The sequence below is a fragment of the Podarcis raffonei genome, chromosome 4 (genome assembly GCF_027172205.1).
Source record: "Podarcis raffonei isolate rPodRaf1 chromosome 4, rPodRaf1.pri, whole genome shotgun sequence".
In the NCBI taxonomy this organism is placed as follows: Eukaryota; Metazoa; Chordata; class Lepidosauria; order Squamata; family Lacertidae; genus Podarcis; species Podarcis raffonei.
In genome coordinates, this window is record NC_070605.1 from 28,688,721 (window position 1) to 28,707,802 (window position 19,082).

At 43.7% G+C, this 19,082-nt stretch overlaps 1 protein-coding gene across 11 annotated transcripts; it reads left to right on the forward strand.

Annotated features, from left to right (window-relative positions):
- Window positions 1–1,906: 1,906 nt before the first annotated feature.
- Window positions 1,907–16,772, forward strand: TEX26 (testis expressed 26). Of its 11 annotated transcripts, none has more exons than XM_053385983.1 (8): window positions 1,907–2,241; window positions 4,259–4,343; window positions 6,353–6,506; window positions 7,677–7,833; window positions 8,683–8,856; window positions 10,533–10,694; window positions 13,652–13,697; window positions 16,339–16,772. In XM_053385983.1, exons 1-8 carry the CDS (start codon window positions 2,112–2,114, stop codon window positions 16,364–16,366), a joined length of 936 nt encoding a protein of 311 aa, XP_053241958.1. In that variant the 5' UTR covers window positions 1,907–2,111; the 3' UTR covers window positions 16,367–16,772. The 11 variants fall into 11 exon arrangements, 10 of the variants coding, with proteins under 10 accessions (XP_053241958.1, XP_053241956.1, XP_053241957.1 ...); XR_008330143.1 differs by lacking the exon at window positions 16,339–16,772 and adding an exon at window positions 13,089–13,211 and having other exon boundaries at window positions 1,910–2,241; XM_053385981.1 differs by lacking the exon at window positions 13,652–13,697 and having other exon boundaries at window positions 1,910–2,241.
- The last annotated feature ends 2,310 nt before the right edge of the window (window positions 16,773–19,082 follow it).

The following is a 19,082-nucleotide window of genomic DNA, read 5'->3' on the forward strand; positions in this document are numbered from 1 at the left end:
CACAAATGAATATTTGCAACATATATTCTCAAAATGTGTAACATTGTCAAGCAAGGTAATTAGTGGGGGGAAACAAGAGCAGGCAAAGGCAAACTCACCCCTCCAGATGTTTTGGGACTACAACTCCCATGATCCCTAGCTAACAGGACCAGTGGTCAGGGATGATGGGAATTGTAGTTCCAAAACATCTGGAGGGCCGAGTTTGCCTGTGCCTGGCTTATATGAATAAAATAATGCTAACTGCATGCATGCTTATATGATTACATTGCAGCAAGGGGGAAATTACAAAAGACTTGGCTTTTTCAACCCTTTGGAATGTTGCAACTAAAACGCAGTGAATAGTGTTTTAATACAGCTGCCAGCATTCCAGCAGAGAAAGACATTTCCAACATTTTTTTAAAAAAAACCTAAAGCCAAAGTTAGGGGCTTAAGAAGCTCTTGGGCAATAATATATTCCCCATATATATATATAGGCAGGGATAGGGGACCTGTGTCCCTCCAGATGTGCCCTAATGGCAACTTACAACAATGGATGCAATATATACAATAAATACCAACCAGGCTTAGTAGCCATGCCAGCCTTATCCTCCATGAATTTATATAATCCTCTTTTAAAGCTATCCTGGTTGGTGGCTATCACTGCCCCTTGTGGGAGCAAATTCCATAGTTTAACTATAGAATAACTATAGAGTACCTGTATGTGTCAACTACACTTTATATTTTCGGGAAGAGAATGTCATACACACATACCATGACCATGTATTATAAAATAACAAAGTTTGTGTTTATTACTTGATAGGAAGCTCTAAGCAATCATGCTTTAAAAAAATAAAATAAGTGCAGCTATGTAATACATGCACTTTTGAACATGTTAGTCTCATTCACAGGGTAACATGAAATCTGGGATGTGGAATGGTCCATCTGGTAAATGATAATTTTTACTATTTTCTTACAAACAAGGAATTAAGGGATAGCAACGATAGCAGGCACATGAATGACAGGACAATGCTGACACATGCCTAGTTTCTTGCAGTCCATGTTTGAAATGCTAGGGTGGGTAACTACAAATATCCAGATATTCCACCTGCGCTGCAGTTCTACTTAGCCTTCACTCCAAAACCAGCAATTGCCGTTGTTTGACATGCCCAGGATTCAGATTCTTTTAGAAGTACAAAACCCCCCAAAAATTCAGACAAAACTTTCCCTATCATTGCATCTTCATGCCCAGCAAAGAAAAGGTGAAGCTCTTAAAAGTTATTTCAGGCAAGCAGCTATTAATGTAGCAGGAATCCTGCATAAAAAGAAGTTGGCAACCCTAGTCTGCCTGCAGACTAACCAAATATAATCAGTCCATTTGGGATGGCTGGGGACAAAAGGCAGTCTAGATTCCTGAGCAGAAAACCCCCCCAAACCTTTAGCAGGGGTGTGTGTGAGAGCAAGTGGGATAACTAACTCACCTATACAGTTGCAAATAAAACGTTTTAAGTGTGCTTTATGTGCAATATACAAACTGACTCAAGGATGCAATATAGAACATAATGGCGATGGTGAGCCTTATGAAAAATTCAATATATTTTAAAAAACGCTTTTTAAAAAAAACATTTTCAGAACGGTTTTTATATATGTGTAGATCCCACTATGGGCATCTAGCCAAAAACTTCAAAATTCAAAAAGAACAGGTATGCCCATCGACTACAAAATAATAATAATAATAATAATAATAATAATAATCACAATCACACGAGCTGTCGGGCATCTTAATAAACCATGGGCTTGCTGTGATGGACTTTAAAAGGACCACTTTCTCTGGCCACCCCAGAGGCGACCTCCCTCTCTGCCCTCCTGCCTGCTGTGAAACCTCACCCTGCCCTGGCGAGGCAGGAAAGGGTGTAAAGTCACCGGCTCCCTCCCTTGGTCACAATAACAAGCCCGGCGCCGGGGCAACCGAGCGGCCAGCAGCGCCCAGGGTGTCCCCCGCCGCCTCCCGACAGCTCAGCTGCCCGTCTTGGCGCGGCATCCTCCCTTCGCCATCTCGCCCCGCGTCTCTTCTGCGCCCCCCTCGCCGGCAGCGGAATACAGCGCTCGGGTGGGTTGGAGCTAACCCGGCCCGCATGGAGCCCCCAGAGCGCGAGGCCGGCCCTCTCCTGCCGCCCATCCATGGCACCGCCATGCCGCCGCCACCGGCCTCCATTCCCTTTGTCCCTCCGTGGAGACCCAGGTCAGCGCGACCGGCGCCCCCGGGTGAGAAAACTTTCCGCGCTTCGCTCAGAGGGTTAGAATGCGGGGCGGGGGGGGGGGGAATCTAGAACGGCCAGGACGCGCAGGCGCAAGAAAAGGAGCTTGCGCATTAGCCACCGTGAAGTTCTTTGCCCTTAGCTCCTTGCCAGATAACTTTGCTATGGGGGCGGGGTAGGGGGTAGGAGTAGCAAGAGTTAGGTGGGATTTGAGTTGGGGCGGGGACCATATATTGGTTTGATTATGTTATGCATGGTTAGGGTCACAATATTTCGCATGCCTGGAGTGTTTATTAAAATATGCGCGCTAGTCATCAGGGCAGGCCCAAGAGATTTTGGCACCTGAGGCAGACCACAAAATGGCGTCCTTCCCCCCCTCTTCTGCCAGGGAAAAAGGGAAGAGTGAAGATCTACGTCAGGGACAAGAGGGATAAAGAGATAAAGATAAAGAGCTACATCTGGATCTGCTGCCCCTGTGGATCCTGCCACCTGAGGCGGTTGCCTCACCTTGCCTCATAGGTGGGCCGGCCCTTCATCTTTCTTCGGCACTTCATCTACCTCAAGTTATAACTAGTCATTTCATGGTTCGCCTCAGGTGCCAAAATTTCTTGAGCAGGCCCTGCTGGTAACTCTCCTGCTGGTAACCAGCCACATGGTTAGAGTGTTGGTCTTGGACTGGTAAAAACCCAGGTTCAAATCCCCACTCAGCCATGAAGGTCACAGTGTGACTTTGGACCTTTTCTCTCTCAAGCAAATCTACCTCACAGGGTTGTTGTGAAGATATGATAGGGAAAGGCCACCATGAGCTCCTGAGACAAAAGGCAAAATAAATATGAATTATGGATTTTTTTTAAAAAAATGCATATTAGTACAGTATATGTAATTAATATAAATGTACAAAGTATCACATGGCAGAATGATTTTCTTTGAGCTGAGGCTAAAGATATATATATACATGAAGGCACAAAGCCCTTTTAATGGTAGAAATCAGGGGTACCATGAGACTGGGGGGGAAATAAAACTTATCCACTGGCATTCAAGCCTGGTGCTTTCCAGAAAAAAATGTACCAGTTGAATTCCTGCAAGTCATGTATTCCTGCAAGGCTTAGCAAATTTGGAAATAATATTCAAACAACTGGATGAGTAACCCAGAACTTTTGTTTTACTCATTCACATATCTTTTCTTGCAGGCAACATTGCTCAAAGAAGTAAATTTAGTAAAATAATATTTTTAAAATTTTTTTGAAGTGTATTAACTGTACCTAATTGGCACATAGGCTGTCTAAGGACACCGTCTGGTCAAAATTAAGCTTTTAAAAATCCAATTGATTCTGAGGATGAGACTAATTTTTATTTTTATTTAGTTTGGAATACACACAAGAAGATTTCTTATTTTTTTATTTTACCATTCTCACAGTTTATGTTCACTGTTACATGGATGGTTGTTGTGAGTATAATTCTACAACTCACATTATGAGAACAGTATATGAGAACACTTTGATAAGTGGCAGAAAGTTCTTAAAAGGGATAGTGTACTGTCTCTTTAAATCAAATCAGAATGGATCCTGAATGTTGCTTTGCAAAAGTTCTTTGCAAAGGTGGAGTGCCAGTTGGCTGGTTCTGAGAGAGAGAAAAGGCAATGCAGAATCGTCAGTTTCGTGAACTGGCTAAAATGTAAGGCTGTTTTCTATATCTGTAGCTTAAGTGATCACCTCAATGTGACAATAACCATGCAACTAACTGCTGCATGGTTATATTTTTAAAGGAAATAATATGCTTTGGGAAGGGGAATCTCAATCAGGTTCACCTCATGGGAAAAGGAGGACCCTGTGGTCCTGATCCAGATTACCCCCTTCCCAAAGGCTGTTATTTGCATTGAGAAACAAGCTTCCATTGGTGCCAAGACACTTCAAATAGTTTTTGGGAAAATAGTTCACCCACTGTTTTTCTCATTACTGATTAGTAAAAAGAAATTACACTAGTAAGTGTTTAGAATTTATAGCACTTACAGTTGCTGTTTTTAGTAGGCAGACTAAAGTGGGATCCTTATGAAACGACAATGAGACACGATTTTGTCTTTAATCCTGCAACAGATCCTGGTGCAGATTGGTAAGATGATACCGATTTAACTTATTCAAACCATTCAAGCATTCTTTTCAAAAGCCTTTGCTGTTTGGCTCCTTTTATTAGCATGTATCTTAAAACATTACCTTCCCCATGCTGTATCTGATCAGCACCACTAGAAAAGGAAAGTGAAGATAAAAGATTGTGTAAAGTACCAAGTACCGGTAGTTTGGCCCTATAACTAGCATGTAGAAATAATATTTAAAATGCTTCACTTTGGAGACTATATAGAATGCTCTGCCCTGAATACAACTAGAAATTGAGCCCCTGTTACCTTTTGGGCCTGGAGTACACATGTTGTTTAAGGCTGTGAAATTCTGGACTGGAGAGGCTCTGTGCACTTTTAATGTCCATATAGAGACATTTGGCAGGTGGGAGCTCCTGCTGTCTTCTAGAGGTTGCCTTGCCACATGCATTATGCCACCAAAAGTAGCACAAGGAGCTGGCAGAGCAGAGTTGGCCCTCCAGATGTGGTTGGACTCCCATTTCCAACAACCCCAGCCAGCATAGCCAATGGTCAGGGATGATGGGACTTGTAGTCAAGCAACATCTGGAAGACCAACTCCCCCACCCATCTTATGAAACCATCACAGCTAGCAAATTTTGCTTTCACTGCTCCCTTTCCTTCACAGTTCCTTCCTTTAGAACACTTCCTCTCTGAAATGTCCAGTTGTCTACTCAGACTGGCAGCAGCTCTCCAGTGTGTCAGGTGCAAGTCTTTAACATACTCTGATCCTTAAACTGGAGATTCCAATAACTGAATCTGGAACCTTCTGCATGCAAAGCATATGTTCTCAATCACTGAGCTATGGTCTCTTTTTCACCTCTCCCTTGTCTCTGGTTCAGTTGCATCTGCTTCCTTCTGTCCTTCCCAATGGAGGCAAGGCCTCAGCACAGTGGCAGAGCATATGTTCTGCATGCACTCGGTCCCAGGTTCAAGTCAAGTAGGGCTGGAAATAACCCACATCTGAAACCCTGGTGATCTGCTGCCAATTTTGTGTGAAGACCAGCGGCGGAGCAAGCCGATCGGGCGCCTGGGGTGGCACATGTGCCCTGTGCCCAGGGGCCTGATCGGCTTGCTCCATCACTGGTCTTCACACAAAATTGGCAGCGGATCATCAGGGTTTCAAATGTGGGTCATTTCCAGCCCTACCTGGGCGGGATGCTCTGCGGGGCCTCTGAGGAGTCTGCCTGCCTCCCTCTCAGCTGCTCAACAGCTGAGGGGGAGGAGGCGGGCGGACCGTTTGGGGCAGTGCGGAGCCTGCGGGCACCCAAGGCACCGCGTCACTCCTAGGAGAGATGCGTGGCTCGAGCGCGCTGCAGGCCTCGCGGTGAGTGCTGCCCGGCATTTTGTCACCCCCCCTCAGTGGTGATACCCGGGGTGACCTGCCCCCACCGCACCCCCTTCCTCCGCCCCTGGTGAAGACAATACAGTCATACCTCTTGTTATGTTCGGTTCAGGTTACGTTCTTTCAGGATATGTCCTGCGGTGACCCGGAAGTAATGGAATGGGTTACTTCCAGGTTTCGCCGCTCGCGCATGCGCAGACGCTCAAAATGACATCATGAGCATACGCAGAAGTGGTGCATCATGACCCGCGCACGCGCAGACGCGGGTTGCGTTCTGCTCATGTTGGGAATGGGACTCTGGAAAGGATCCCGTTTGCAACCAGAGGTACTACTGTACTCAGCTCGATGATCCAACTAGGATAAGACAGTTCTTAAGTACAGTCATACCTTGGGTTACAGACGCTTCAGGTTGCATTTTTTCGGGTTACGGACCACGGGTTTCAGCGGTCGCGCATGTGCAGAAGCACTAAATTGCGTTTTGTGCATGCACTGAAGCGCCGAATCGCAACCCACGCGTGCACAGACGCACAGATGCATGGATCACGTTCACAACCCGAGCGTCCACCTTACTGTACTTAAAACAGGAGCAATTGAAAGGTAGCAGCCATGATTGTATTTCATTAACATCTCAATTGTTTCTTGCAGTGCCAGAGCAGGCAAAGGGCATGTCATTCCCTTTCAAGTAGATGAGCCTACTGGAAGGAATAACTACAGAGATGAGTTCTGTTGGAAGCCTTATTCCAAGGCTGAACCTATAAGGGCTGGCTCTGCAAGGAGAAACAATCCTCAGCCTGGAGAAGTAAGGAATGCACTTGTTCTACCCAAGGTTTTACATGTGCTTTGCATTTTACTTTTATATGAAATGACCTATTGGAGGATATCTGATTTTGGAAACACCAAATCGTCAAAGAGGATTGTCAGGGGAAAGGAAAGACTTAGCAACCAGAAGCATGCAGCCCAACTCTATGCGTGTTTACTCAGAAGCAAGTTTCACTTGAGTTGAATGAGACGCCAAGTAAACATGCTAAGAGCCACTTTGCTTCTGGGGCAGGTAGCAGCTGTGGGGAATCCAATCTGGATTTAAAAGACTGTCAAGGCAAAAGGTTAGATCTGTTCTTTCCCCAAGCCGCAATCCCACTCTGGGTTGGGCTGAGGGGGTTGCAGTGCCTGAGATTTAGTAAACAAAAGCCAAGCACACAGGAACCCATTGTATGCTTAATGTCACATCTAGTTTGGCCTCAGCAGAATTTGGGACAGTCATGCACAAAGCATAGGGTTGTAGCTCAATAGCAGAGCACGTGCATTGCAACCCCCAAGAACTTGAGGTAGGACTGGGAAAGAATCCTATCTGAAGCCTTGAAGAGTTGCTGCCCGTCAATGTGATATATCATTGTTGCAGGGGGGGGAAAAATATATTTGCCTAGCACTGAAATAATCACATGGTTGGCTCAGGCAGGTTTCCTTGGGGAGAGCATTCCATCATAAATGGGGAGCTACTGCAGAGAAGACTTGTCACTGCTCTCTAGACCTCCATTGAACGTGGTGTTTAAAGAGGACTCAGATGGCAATCTCTGGGTCTGGGTGGGTACCTATGACGAAAGGTGGTCCTTTAAAGCCGTCTAAGACTTAGAAACCAACACTTAGAATTGGGCCCGGACACTAATTGGCAACCAGTGTGGTTGTGCCAGGACCAGCATTATATGTTCATAGTTTCTTGTTTCAGTTAACAATCTAGCTTCTGTGTTTTGCACTAAAACTAGATGGACTGATGGTTGCCCAAGGAGGAACTCAGCGAGAACTTTTGAGCACTTTGCTTATTCACTGTGGTATTTTCCTTAGAAATAGAAAAAATTATTATTGAACAACAGAGCATAATAAAGTAGAAGACCGGTTTATATGAAATGTATTTTTAATCAGCATTTTCATATTCAATCTCTCTCCTTCCCCTCCCCACTTTCTACATTATTAGCGGTTCCTGATTTGGCAAATGCCTCGAGAGGAAACACCAATATCTATAGAAAGTTATTCACCTTGGACGAAACCTATTAGTAAGCAAGAGATCGAGGATGTATTAAAAAAACAGTATAAAACAGCTTACGCAAGAGATTATTTAGGAATACAACCAGGTGAGGACTTTGGCTTCCCTTCCTTCTTTGACAATATTATTATTGAGGTCAAGTTGAGGTTTACGGCTGCATCTATAGTTGAAAGCCAAAGAGGCATGTTTCAGTCAGAAACATCTCCAGTCTGGCATGGAAGATAGCATTTAACTTAGATTCTGTATGTCCTAGAATCAAAGAATCATGGAATTGTAGAGTTGGAAGGGATCACAACACGCTGCAGTGCTGGAATCTTTTGCCTAATGCGGGGCTTGAACACATGATCCTGAGATTAAGAGTCTCATGTTTGGTAAAGAAATCATATGCATATGTCCAAGATGATCAAGGGTCTGGAAACCAAGCATTATGAGGAATGGCTGAAAGAACTGGGTATGATTAGCCTGGAAAATAGGAGATTGAGAGGAGATATGATCGCCACCTTCAAATAGGGCTGTCACATGGGAAATGGAGCAAGCTTGTCTTATGTCCTGGAGGGTAGGACTTGAATCAATGGCTTCATTAGGAAGAACTTTATGGCTGTTCAACCGTGTAAGAGAATCCCTTGGAAGGTTATGGACTCTCCTTCCTTGGAAGTTTTTAAGCAGAGGTTGGATGGCCATCTGTCATAGATGCTTTAGTTGAGATTCATGCATTGCAGAGGGTTGGACTAGATGAGCCCTTGGGGTCCCTTCCAACTTTTTAAGAAGTAAGCCTCATTAAGTTCCATGGGACTTAATTCCCATGAAAGTGTGTATAGGACTGCAGCTTAACTGGCTTTCTGTCATTTGCTTTTTGCGTGATTTCTCCTCCACATTTTTTATAAAAAGAAATTTATTTGCTCTTTACATTTGCCACATCGCTACTTTTTCATTTCAGGTGCTCCAAGAGATGGTGCTCCTGCTCCTTCAGACTGGAAAATGTTAGTCCCCAAGCCACCAGATACTGAATTCAGGCATAATTACCAGCCCCAAGCCAATAATCCAGATTTAAGGGACTATACTTGGAAATACGGATGTAATGCGAAGCGCCATATTCCAGTGAAAGGCACTGGTAAGCATATTTTTGGGTGCAATAAAATAGATGAAACTCTGGGTTTGAAGCCCAGTTTTGGAATTTGGTTCACTGAACCCCATTTTCTTGCAAATGTAGGCAGATAATACATATTTGAGTAGTGATGCTGAGGTTTCCAAAGAAAATGAGAGAAAGAGGATTTCTTCTCCCAAGAGCCACTTAGACCCAGTAGGTTGCATAGGAGATTTGCTCTTACTATGGAATAGGCAATGGTCTTGGCATCCACCACAACGAAACCACGGCACCAAGTATGGGAGGCAGTGGGGGCCAAGGCCCCTCCCAAAATTTCAAATCAGAGGGCCAGGCCCTCTAAACTTTTCCAACGGCCATGTATGCACACCATGGGGCATGCACACGCATGTCAGCATGCACTGTGGCATGCATGGATGACGTCTGCACACCGCTGGGGGCGCTGATATCATGCAGCCCTGGGCCCCCTCAGTCACAGGGGCAAGGCGACACATGATTAGCTTGAAGGAAATTCATCACTAAATTATTCTATCATTGCTTTATTTTTAAAGAACTTTTAAATTTTATTTTTATTTTTAAAGGGTTTTTCCAATAAAAATATCCAAGGTGGCTTACATCAGCATAATTACATTATTTTTCACTCTATAAGATGCACCAGACCATAAGACGCACCTAGTTTTTGGAGGAGGAGAACAAGGAAAAAAATATTCTGAATCCCATAAGCCAGAACAGCAAGAGGGATCACTGCGCAGGATGAAGGGAGCGCTCCCCCTGCCCTGAAGAGGCTTCGTGCAGCTAAGCCAGAAGCCAGAACAGCAAGAGGGATCACTGCGCAGTGATCCCTCTTGCTGGTCTGGCTTCTGGGATTGCTGCGCAGCCTGCATTCACTCCTTAAGACGCACACACATTTCCCCTTTTTAGGAGGGAAAACGTGTGTCTTATAGAGCGAAAAATACGGCAAGCATTACAGTTAAGAATTCAACAAGAGAAACCCAATCCACCATATAACCTAAAATAGGTTCCTTCCCACTCCAGTATTGTCCTTGCCTAAAAAGAGGAAAAGAAAATATACCTTCTTTATATCCCCTAAATCAGCATTGCAGGCAATATTGAATAGAGAATGTGTTGACTACATTTCACAAAGGGCTAATAATTATTACATGCTATTATAGGGAAGTTGTATTTTCACAGCTATCAATTATGTGCTGTTTGAATGCCTGAAAAAGGCAAACCAAGTACTATCTCACAGAAAGAATTCTAGACTCCATATAATTGAAAAACAAGTGCACATTTGGAAAAGTACATGTGCTTTGGAAATTGTAGATCATTATTAACTAAGTCCCTGCCTTTGTGAAATGTTAGGTCCTGCATATTGATTTGTGATTTTATTTACATTAGTGCTTGTTATAGGCAAAGGTGTCATTGGCTACATTCATGTATGAGTTCCATCAGTAGAAATCACAGCATATGAGTTATTGACCTATAAGGGGAAAGTCCATCAGAATCATGCTCCGCCGTTGTGGGTACTCCTGAACAGCAGACCACCTGAGAGGCATCCTTTGTCATTATTATGACAAAACTTGGAATTGGAAAGCCAGAGCATTCCAGAGGAAGGGGTGGGAGAACAGTGGTGTGGTTTCTTTATTTCACGGTTTCACTTCTCTCTTTTTGGCTTCTCTTCACAGTTCCTTCAGTATCTTTTGCTCAGATCTGGAATCATGAACATACCAAACATCTGACCACATACCAAAGAGATTTTGGGAAAGATTATAATGAGATCCTGTCTGTTTTGAATTCTTTAGACCCAGAAGAAATTAAAGCATATGTGGACAGAGCTCCTCATCCAGGTAGGTGGGGGTGGAGGATAATAAACTGTGTAATAGGCATTGGGGGAGCCAAAAGCAGCGAAGACTTCCTGAATGACAAAATCTTCTAAGTGTTCTCATTTTTCCATTTGTAGAGCTGATCTGATTCTGTTTGCTCAGCCAAATGAATTACTTGACAGTTTTGAGACTTAAAACATGCAGTTTCAACTACTATAGATTCTGTGCCTGTGTTTGTCTGCAGGGAAGATTGTAGGACTAGGATAGTTTGAACAATGTACATGATCAAATTAGTCATAATATTTATCTCCTGCCCTATGTCCCAGGAGATTAAAATGATGCAAGTGGGGCTCTGCAACAAAATGTTGCAGTGTATCTTGGGTGTGTGTAGCCATCCATGGCTGAGCAGGTAGAAAACTCCCCCAAAAGTTAGCATGAAAGACACGAGTCTCTGCTGTAATTTGGGTCCATGTCCACAATTTTGGTTTTCTAGTATTTCCAAGGGTCACCAGTTTGCATGGCAGTCAGTAGAGCATAAGGCTCCTGCATGCTATTGAGTACTTGAATTGACCTGGGAGGAAGTATGAGAGGGAAATTAAGTAGATTGACCTAAGAGGGGATTTCTCACTGGAGGAAGCCAACTCTACTCTCTCAGCACAGCCCTCCAACTTGTAATAATGATATATAACGTAACACAATGCTGTTGCAGACTACTTCCTCAGCCCAACATGCAATGTGGGGATAAAAACAGTGGATTAACATTGCAGGGTTGTTGTATATTACAGACAGCCTCTGCCTAAATCCCAACTGCAGTAGTGGTCTAATACATCTGGACAACACTCCAGAGTTGTAAACCACTTGCAGTGTTTAGTGTGATCTACACTGCAAAGCTGTCATAAACTGCCTTGTCCCAAGCACAGCCTCTCCAACTTCCAGTATCCGGACAATTGACATCATTTGCTTTGGAATTTGTGTTAGCTGGTTATTTTTTAAAATGCATGTTTCACCTGAAATATTAACTGAGTTAAAACAGCAGGAGCTTTTCTCTTTGCTGCTACTGCTACCTTTTGGGGGTTTTTTAGGGGGGGTATTGGTGCCCAAATCCAACTACATTAAGAATTTAGATTTGTCCATTGATGTCTATGGGCAGTTCTCACTTCCATCCACGAGGTCATGCTCAATGCAAAGCAGGACATGACCTATCCAGGTAATGTGATAATTCTCTCCTTACTTTTTAAATCTATGTGTCTCTTCCTCCATCTTCCTTTTCCAGGATACTCCATTCTCCCTCCTGTGGTCCCACCCTTAAACTGTCAGTCGGCACTCAAATGCAACTGAACATTTCTCAGTCTTCATCGGGATGTTTGGTTTTATTTTCTACTTCCCCCTGGGGTTTCCCCCTAAAGATCTTTCCTACTTCTGCTGACCTCTAGGTTCCTTTGAGTTTGCTGATATATCTTTCTGTTTGTGATATTGTTTTGGCTGTGCATGTTTTTGACTGAAGATGGGAAAGAATGAGGACAAGTTGGGGGTCTTGCAAGAAAAAGTTGTGTGTACGTGTATGTTTGGAGAGGGGAGCCTTCAAAGCTTTCCCTACTCCGAGTAAACGAGTGAGTGGCAGCTGCCAAGAGAACAAGTGAACAGGTAGGCAGGTGCCTGCTGGCAAGAGAATAAGTGAATGGCTTGTGAGAGACGGAACAGCTGAGAGCCTATGGGTGAATGAATACGTGAATGGGTGGCTTGCTGACTAGTGAGTGAGTGAGCAAGTGAACGGGCAGGTGCTGGCTGATGCAAGAGTGAATGAATGAGCAGGAGCCCATGGGGGAGAGCAAGGCTGCATACACACCAGACATTTCAAGTATGTGGCTCGCCCCAAAGAATCCTAGGAACTGTAGTTTACCTCCCCCCGGGCTACAATTCCCAGCACCCTTAACAAACTACAGTCCCAGCATTCTTCGGGGGAGTCATGTGCTTTAAATGTATGTTGCATATGCAGCCCAAGATAGCATTTGTTTGCTGGCTGCTGAGAGAGAATGGGCAGTGGCTGGCTACTACCAAGAGAGCAAGTGCATGTGTCTTTATATCTATGTGTCTCCTCTTCTACTTTCCCCCCATCTCTCTGTTCCATTCCCCTTTCCTCCCAGCTTTTGGGGTTTCTTTTTTAACTCATCCGGCAGAAAGCATTCTGTGGGCACTGAGTATGCTCAGCCCTCATTGGGCTGTTTGAAGGGGGGTGTCTTCTCCTCCATTTCTCTCTCTCTAAAAACCTCAAGGTTACCCCTGGTTTGCTGATACCTCCATCTTGTGCATGACTATTATCATTTTGGCTACAAAAGTAATGGCACTCAGAGAACTGAATCATATTTGGGATATTGGATGATGCATCACTAGAATGATATCCTAGCTGTTCCCATCCAGGTGGCTGACTAGATCCAGGTCTACTTAGTGACAGAAGCACACCAGGCATCTTTGTTTCCTCCTATTAAGTTTGATGTGATGGCCGAATTATCTGTGCTGTTTTGGTGACTATATACGAAGCCAGTGAGTTATTTTCTCCACCTTCCCTCCCGCTTTGTAGGGTTTTTCTGGGACTTTCTCCCTGAAGGGTTACAGGGCAGTGCTCTTTCTCTTTTCCTTTGCTCTGTGATGATTGCCATATATTCTTTTTTTCTTGAAAGAGGCTCTGTGCATGGCAGAGATTCAGCAGGCTCCATTTTCCTCCAGATGGAGCCGCAGTAACACAGGGATAAGGGAACCTATGGCACTCCAACTCCCATCAGCTCCAGCCAGCATGGCCAATGTGCTAGGGATTCTGGGAGTTGTAGTCCAGCAACACTGGGAGGGCCACTGGTTCCTCATCCCTGCAGTAACAGGTGGAAAGCTGCACCTTTTGAATTTCTGTTTCTCATGCAGCCGCCAAAGGCACAGACCCTCTGTCAAGGAAAAACAACATATTCCTAGCCTATTTTTTTATTTTCCAGGTATTTCCTATAGGAAGCCCAGAAGGATTTCCTCTGAAAAATATAGGTAATGCCCAGTGCTGATGCAATGATTTTCACAACTGCTGCCTCCTGCCCTGGTCCTCCTCTGCTCCTATTACTGACCATCCCCTTCATTTGTCACATCCTTTGGCCATTTGGAGAAAACCGGATTCTCACATTGCCTCATAGCAGGCTGTGTGTGTGTGGCAGGACCTGAGGAGTAACAAGGAAGGAGAAACTGTAGAGTGGCTCAGGGTGCATATGCTTGGGCATAATTTTACAAGTGAGCCCGCTAAAGGCTCACTCACCTCATTTATCACAAAAAATATATCTCACTGCCTAGTCGGAGTCACAGGAAACATATTCTTGTTTTCAGCAGAAACCAGAGGAAGGGTCAGGACAGGAGGCTCTAGGGATTGGTAGTGGGCATGGGCCTAGACCAGGGCTTTTTTTCAGCCGGAACTCAGTTCTGGCACTTCTCCGGTGGGTGCCATTACCAATTCAGAGGTTCGGAGGGTGGCAACACGAGAATGGGCCTTCTCTGCAGTGGCTCCCCGTCTGTGGAATCCTCTCCCCAGGGAAGTTTGCCTGGTGCCCTCATTATACACTTTTAGGCGCCAGGCAAAAACATTCCTTTTTAACCAGGCCTTTGGTTGATCCAATTTACAGCCTATGCCCTTTTAAAATGTGTTCTTTGTGGGGGGCTATTGGGTGGTTGTTTTTATTTTTATTAGGTATCTTGTGGTTTTATATCTTGGTTTTATTCTGTGAACCACCCTGAGACTCCTGGGTAAAGGGCAGTATATAAATTTAATAAGTAATAATAGTATTATTATTATTATTATTATTATTATTATTATTAATAGTAATAGAAGAAGAAGAACAAGGGAGGCCTTCATAGTGAGTTCCAGCACCCCTTTTTCTAGAAAAATAGCACTGGTCTAGACAGGTGCCTGATTATGCCAATCCCTAACATCAACCCTCCAGTTTATATCAGGGGTGGGGAGATGGTAGGCCAGGATCTATGGGCAATCTCTGGATTATTCCCAATGCACTGGCAAGGATTTCTGACTCCCACTTGTTTAACAGTGACAGCAACAAAATGACTCCCTCCCTCCCCAAATTATGTGCCTGAAATAAAGAAAATAGGTGTGGGATGGTAACAAAGAGTGGATTTGTGTGTGGCGCTATGAGATCAGTTTCAGTTCTGATACTTGGAACAATTTCTTCATCGCAACATTATTTAATTCTAAGGGTATGCTTGCACCTGATGAACCTCTGGGTTCCTGTAGGGAGGGAAAAACAAACTTGCATGAGCCTAGACATCTGTCTACCTGTGGTCTGTATGACAAAAGTATATCTGGTTAGAAGGATTGATTTTGTTACAGGCTAACTAGACAGAGTTTGAGACAAACGACACAGCATTAAGTTTGTCTTTGCATCTAATGCGCACACAACTGGCCTGCGGGGTTTTGGCGCCTAAGGTTTATCTCACTGAGCTCAGCTACTACTTGAACTACTTACTGCTTCCAAGTAGTTGGTGTGTTGCTTTTACGTTCTCCTGGTGTAACAGATGACTAGGTGCCCTAGGTCAGTGTTCCCCAACCTTGGGCCTCCAGCTGTTTTTGGACGACAATTCCCATCATCCTTGACCACTGGTCTTGCTAGCGAGGGATGATGGGAATTGTAGTCCAAAAACAGCTGGAGGCCCAAGGTTGGGGAACACTGCCCTAGGTAGCTGGTGGGCTGGCACACTGGAAGGCCTAGACAGGTGGACACTTCTGCCGTCACCAATAGCTTAACCACCCAAAAGCCCTAGCTAACCAAAAGCGGGCAAGTGAATGAGTGGGTGGGGGAATGACTGGTTGAGTGAGTGAATTAGTGAATGTGTGTGTGTTATTTATAGGCCACTTTTCTGAGCAAAGCTGCAGAATTACAAAATATAAATACAATGTATTTTTTACAGGTATCCCGGTAAGTAAGTCAGTGAGCAAATGGATGAGCAAGTGAATGGGTGAAGTGTAAATAAAAGTGAGTGACTGTGCAATGGGCAAGAGAGCTTAGAAACTCAAAGACTGGAACATTGGGGAAAGCAGTGGGAACATTGGGGAAAGCGAAGGGAGGATCAGTGCCTTTGCCAAACTATCTCAATTTTTGCCCACCCCTGCCCCCCAGCTGCTTTTGGCCCATAGCTATGCCCAGCAAAGAAGAAAAGCAAACAGTTGCAGGCCCAGCAAGTTCCAAGGGAGACCAGTGAGGTGTCACACAAGGGTCCAGCCATGGGACTGGGCCACACTGGAATGAGATTCTACCTCTTATACATTAATGGCTTCCTTTAAACTAATTATAAGGGAGAATTCCTGTTGCTTCCCTCAGTACACTAAGATCCATCCCACACAATCATTGACATACCGTACCAAAAGGCAGTGGATAAACTGGAGAGTAATTGACCCCTTGGAGTCCAGTCCAGTCAGCTCTTTCTGATCCAGCAAGGGAACAAGTTGCTTGAAAAAGAAAAGCCCAATGTAAAACAAACAGAACATATACAAAAAAGCAAAGATACGTTAATGTCATATCTGATTTGACCCTTTGATATCCCACCTATTTCCTGTGAAATCATTATTGATGTTGCGTAGGTCTGGTTATTCTAGCTTTAGTGATACATTTTCTTTCACTTGTTTGTGCAGAAAAAACCATCCTCCAGAACTTCCTTGAAAGGGTCAGCGGGGACAAGAAATTCCAAAGGCCTTCCTCATCGAAGAAGCCGGAAGAAAACCCAGTCAAATGTGTCTAATAGCTATTAGAAGAAAATTCAGCAATATTCTAGGAGGCTGAATTACACTTGAATACCCTTGTGGTCTTTCTTTATAGTAAACCATTTGAAGAGCTACATCAAACTTTCTTATACTTTAGGTTCTCTTTTGAAATTGTAAAAGACTGCAGTGCTACCATCGCATTGACCTTGGAAATATAGTATGGATTCAGGAACTTTCATTCCAATCAGAGAAGATCTTACATATTCCATATATTTGCAGATCAAATATTTCTCCCCACCCTATTATCATTTCCTTGTTATAATGCTACTGCAATTTAAATAAAAAATAATTACGATAATCTTCTTTTTAAAAAATAGATTAGAAAAAGAGAACATTTATTCTAGCTTTAATTTTGCTCTTCTACTAGATTATATTGGTTTCTGGATCTCAGACATTTTAATTGGGACTATGACCTTTAAGTCAATTAATAATATGAGTTTTATACTACATGGATTTTTACAGTGCAAGCCTTTATATGTATGCAGAAGGAAGTCCCATTGAGTTCAGTGAGATTTACTCCCAGGAAAGGGGTAATGGGTTTGCTGCCTTTAGTCAATGAACTAAACAATTAAATTTGGAAATGAGTGAAAATAATAGTTTTGAGGGCAAAGTATTCCCTTTGTTTTTAGATTATGTGCACATGTGTTGTAGAAAAAGAATGATCTTCTAACACAGCAATGTCCAACCAGTTGATGTTTGCGGTCGATCGCAGGATCCTTATTGATCGTGGGATTAAAAGCAATGTATAATGAATGTTCCCGCCCCTGCCCCCCTCGCTCTGTCCCTACGTAGTGTGGAAAGGGTGATCTTTTATAGTCGTCTTGTTAGTGTCGTAGTTAATGGTTAGCCTCCCCTCCTCCCTTTCCACATACCCGCACACCCCACGCACGCTCCTCCTTCTAATGACAATGGATAGATCACTACCAGTTGATCTCAGTCTCTTGGGAGTTGGACGTGCCTGTTCTAACAGATTGGCAACTAAATATTGTAGCCCTAGTTTTAATTCCTTGAGTTCCCTTCCTCAGCATAAAGCTGTTTTAGTCCTCTGAAGTTACACCTTCCCATGTTGGTCAGATTAAGAGTCTGTATTTCGTTATGTATAAATTATGTTTGCTGCTTTGTAAACTGATCAATTTAGGAACAGAACCCAAATAAATCTGTTAAGGCTGTGTACACGCAACATTTTATTTTATTCCAGAATCAATGGAGACTGAGTACTCCCCCCCCCAATCCACACATGAATTGCATCCACACATCTATTGCATATTTTTTTTATCCCTGAAAAGTACTTCTTGCCACAGGTAAACTGTATGGCTAGGAGTGCCTTATTGTAGGTCCGGTTCACCATCTGTGGTCCCCTTCAGACAGAGATGACTTGACCACTCCATGTTTTGCTAACTGCCAGATTAGACTATTGCAATGTGCTCTTCAAAATGATTTGAAAGCTACAACTAGTGCCACCTACTGTGAGAACCCATGCTACACTTCAAAGTAACCACACTGGTTGCCTATTAGCTCTAAACCCAATTCAAGATGTTTACACTAATGTTTAAAGCCCTAAATGACTCCCTCTTGGTGGCTTCTCTACTTTCAGAGTTTCTGTGGGCCATGACTTGTGAGAGGGCCTTCTCGGTGTTGGCCCCAGTAATGTGGAACTCCCTATTCACAGAGATGCATCTGGCATTATCTCTACAGCTTCCGACAATGGCTGAAGATGCATCTCTTTACCATGGCCTTTGAAAGCTGAAGAATTGTGTCCTTCATGTATTGGTGTGTGTGTGTTGGGGATTGGTTGTTTGTTACTGTATTAATTGCATCTATATATCCTATAACCCACACTGGGACTTTTTGATGAAGGGCAGATAGAAAATACAATCAAGAACAATAATACATCTATAAAATTATGTCTGATGCAGAGAAAAGGGGCTTGGAGCAATTCATTGATGAAAAGGCTACCAGTCATAGCGGCTGTGCACTACCTCCAGAATCAGATCCTTGGAATACAATCTGCTGTGAAACGCAAGCAGTAGGTCTCGTAGGGCTTCTCACAGACATCTGGCTGGCCACTGTGCTGGACTAGACGGTCCTTTGGTCCGACTGAGCAGGGTTCTTCTTGTGGTCTTAGCTCAAAATTCAGCAACAAGCTAAGCAGCAAAGTACCGGTAATTGACACCATAAAAAGAAGCAACACACTTACGGTTCATATTGAGATGACTGTGCAATTCAAGAAAAATAGCTGATGATTTACAGTTGGCAATGAGAGGTCATAGCAGAAATATCGCCAAGGCAAGAATGCAAATGGCATGGATCAACCAAAATGAGGACTTGTTTGGAGGGCTGATTACAGGGGCAGTAGGTGTGGTTATTTTTCAGATGTAAAATGATGACTTTCAAGTCTTATTATGGCTTCAGTATGTTGGTTTTGCCTGAGGGAGGAGGCAGGAATATTGTGCATTAAATTACGGTATTATGAAGTGTGTGTGTGTCTCTCTCTGTGTGTGTGTGTGTATTTGTGTGTGTCCTATATGTATTCTGCTATATCACAACTATCAAACATAGTCAAACTACCTTTACATGCTGTTATCAGCTATCTACTATTGATATCTCTCTCTCTC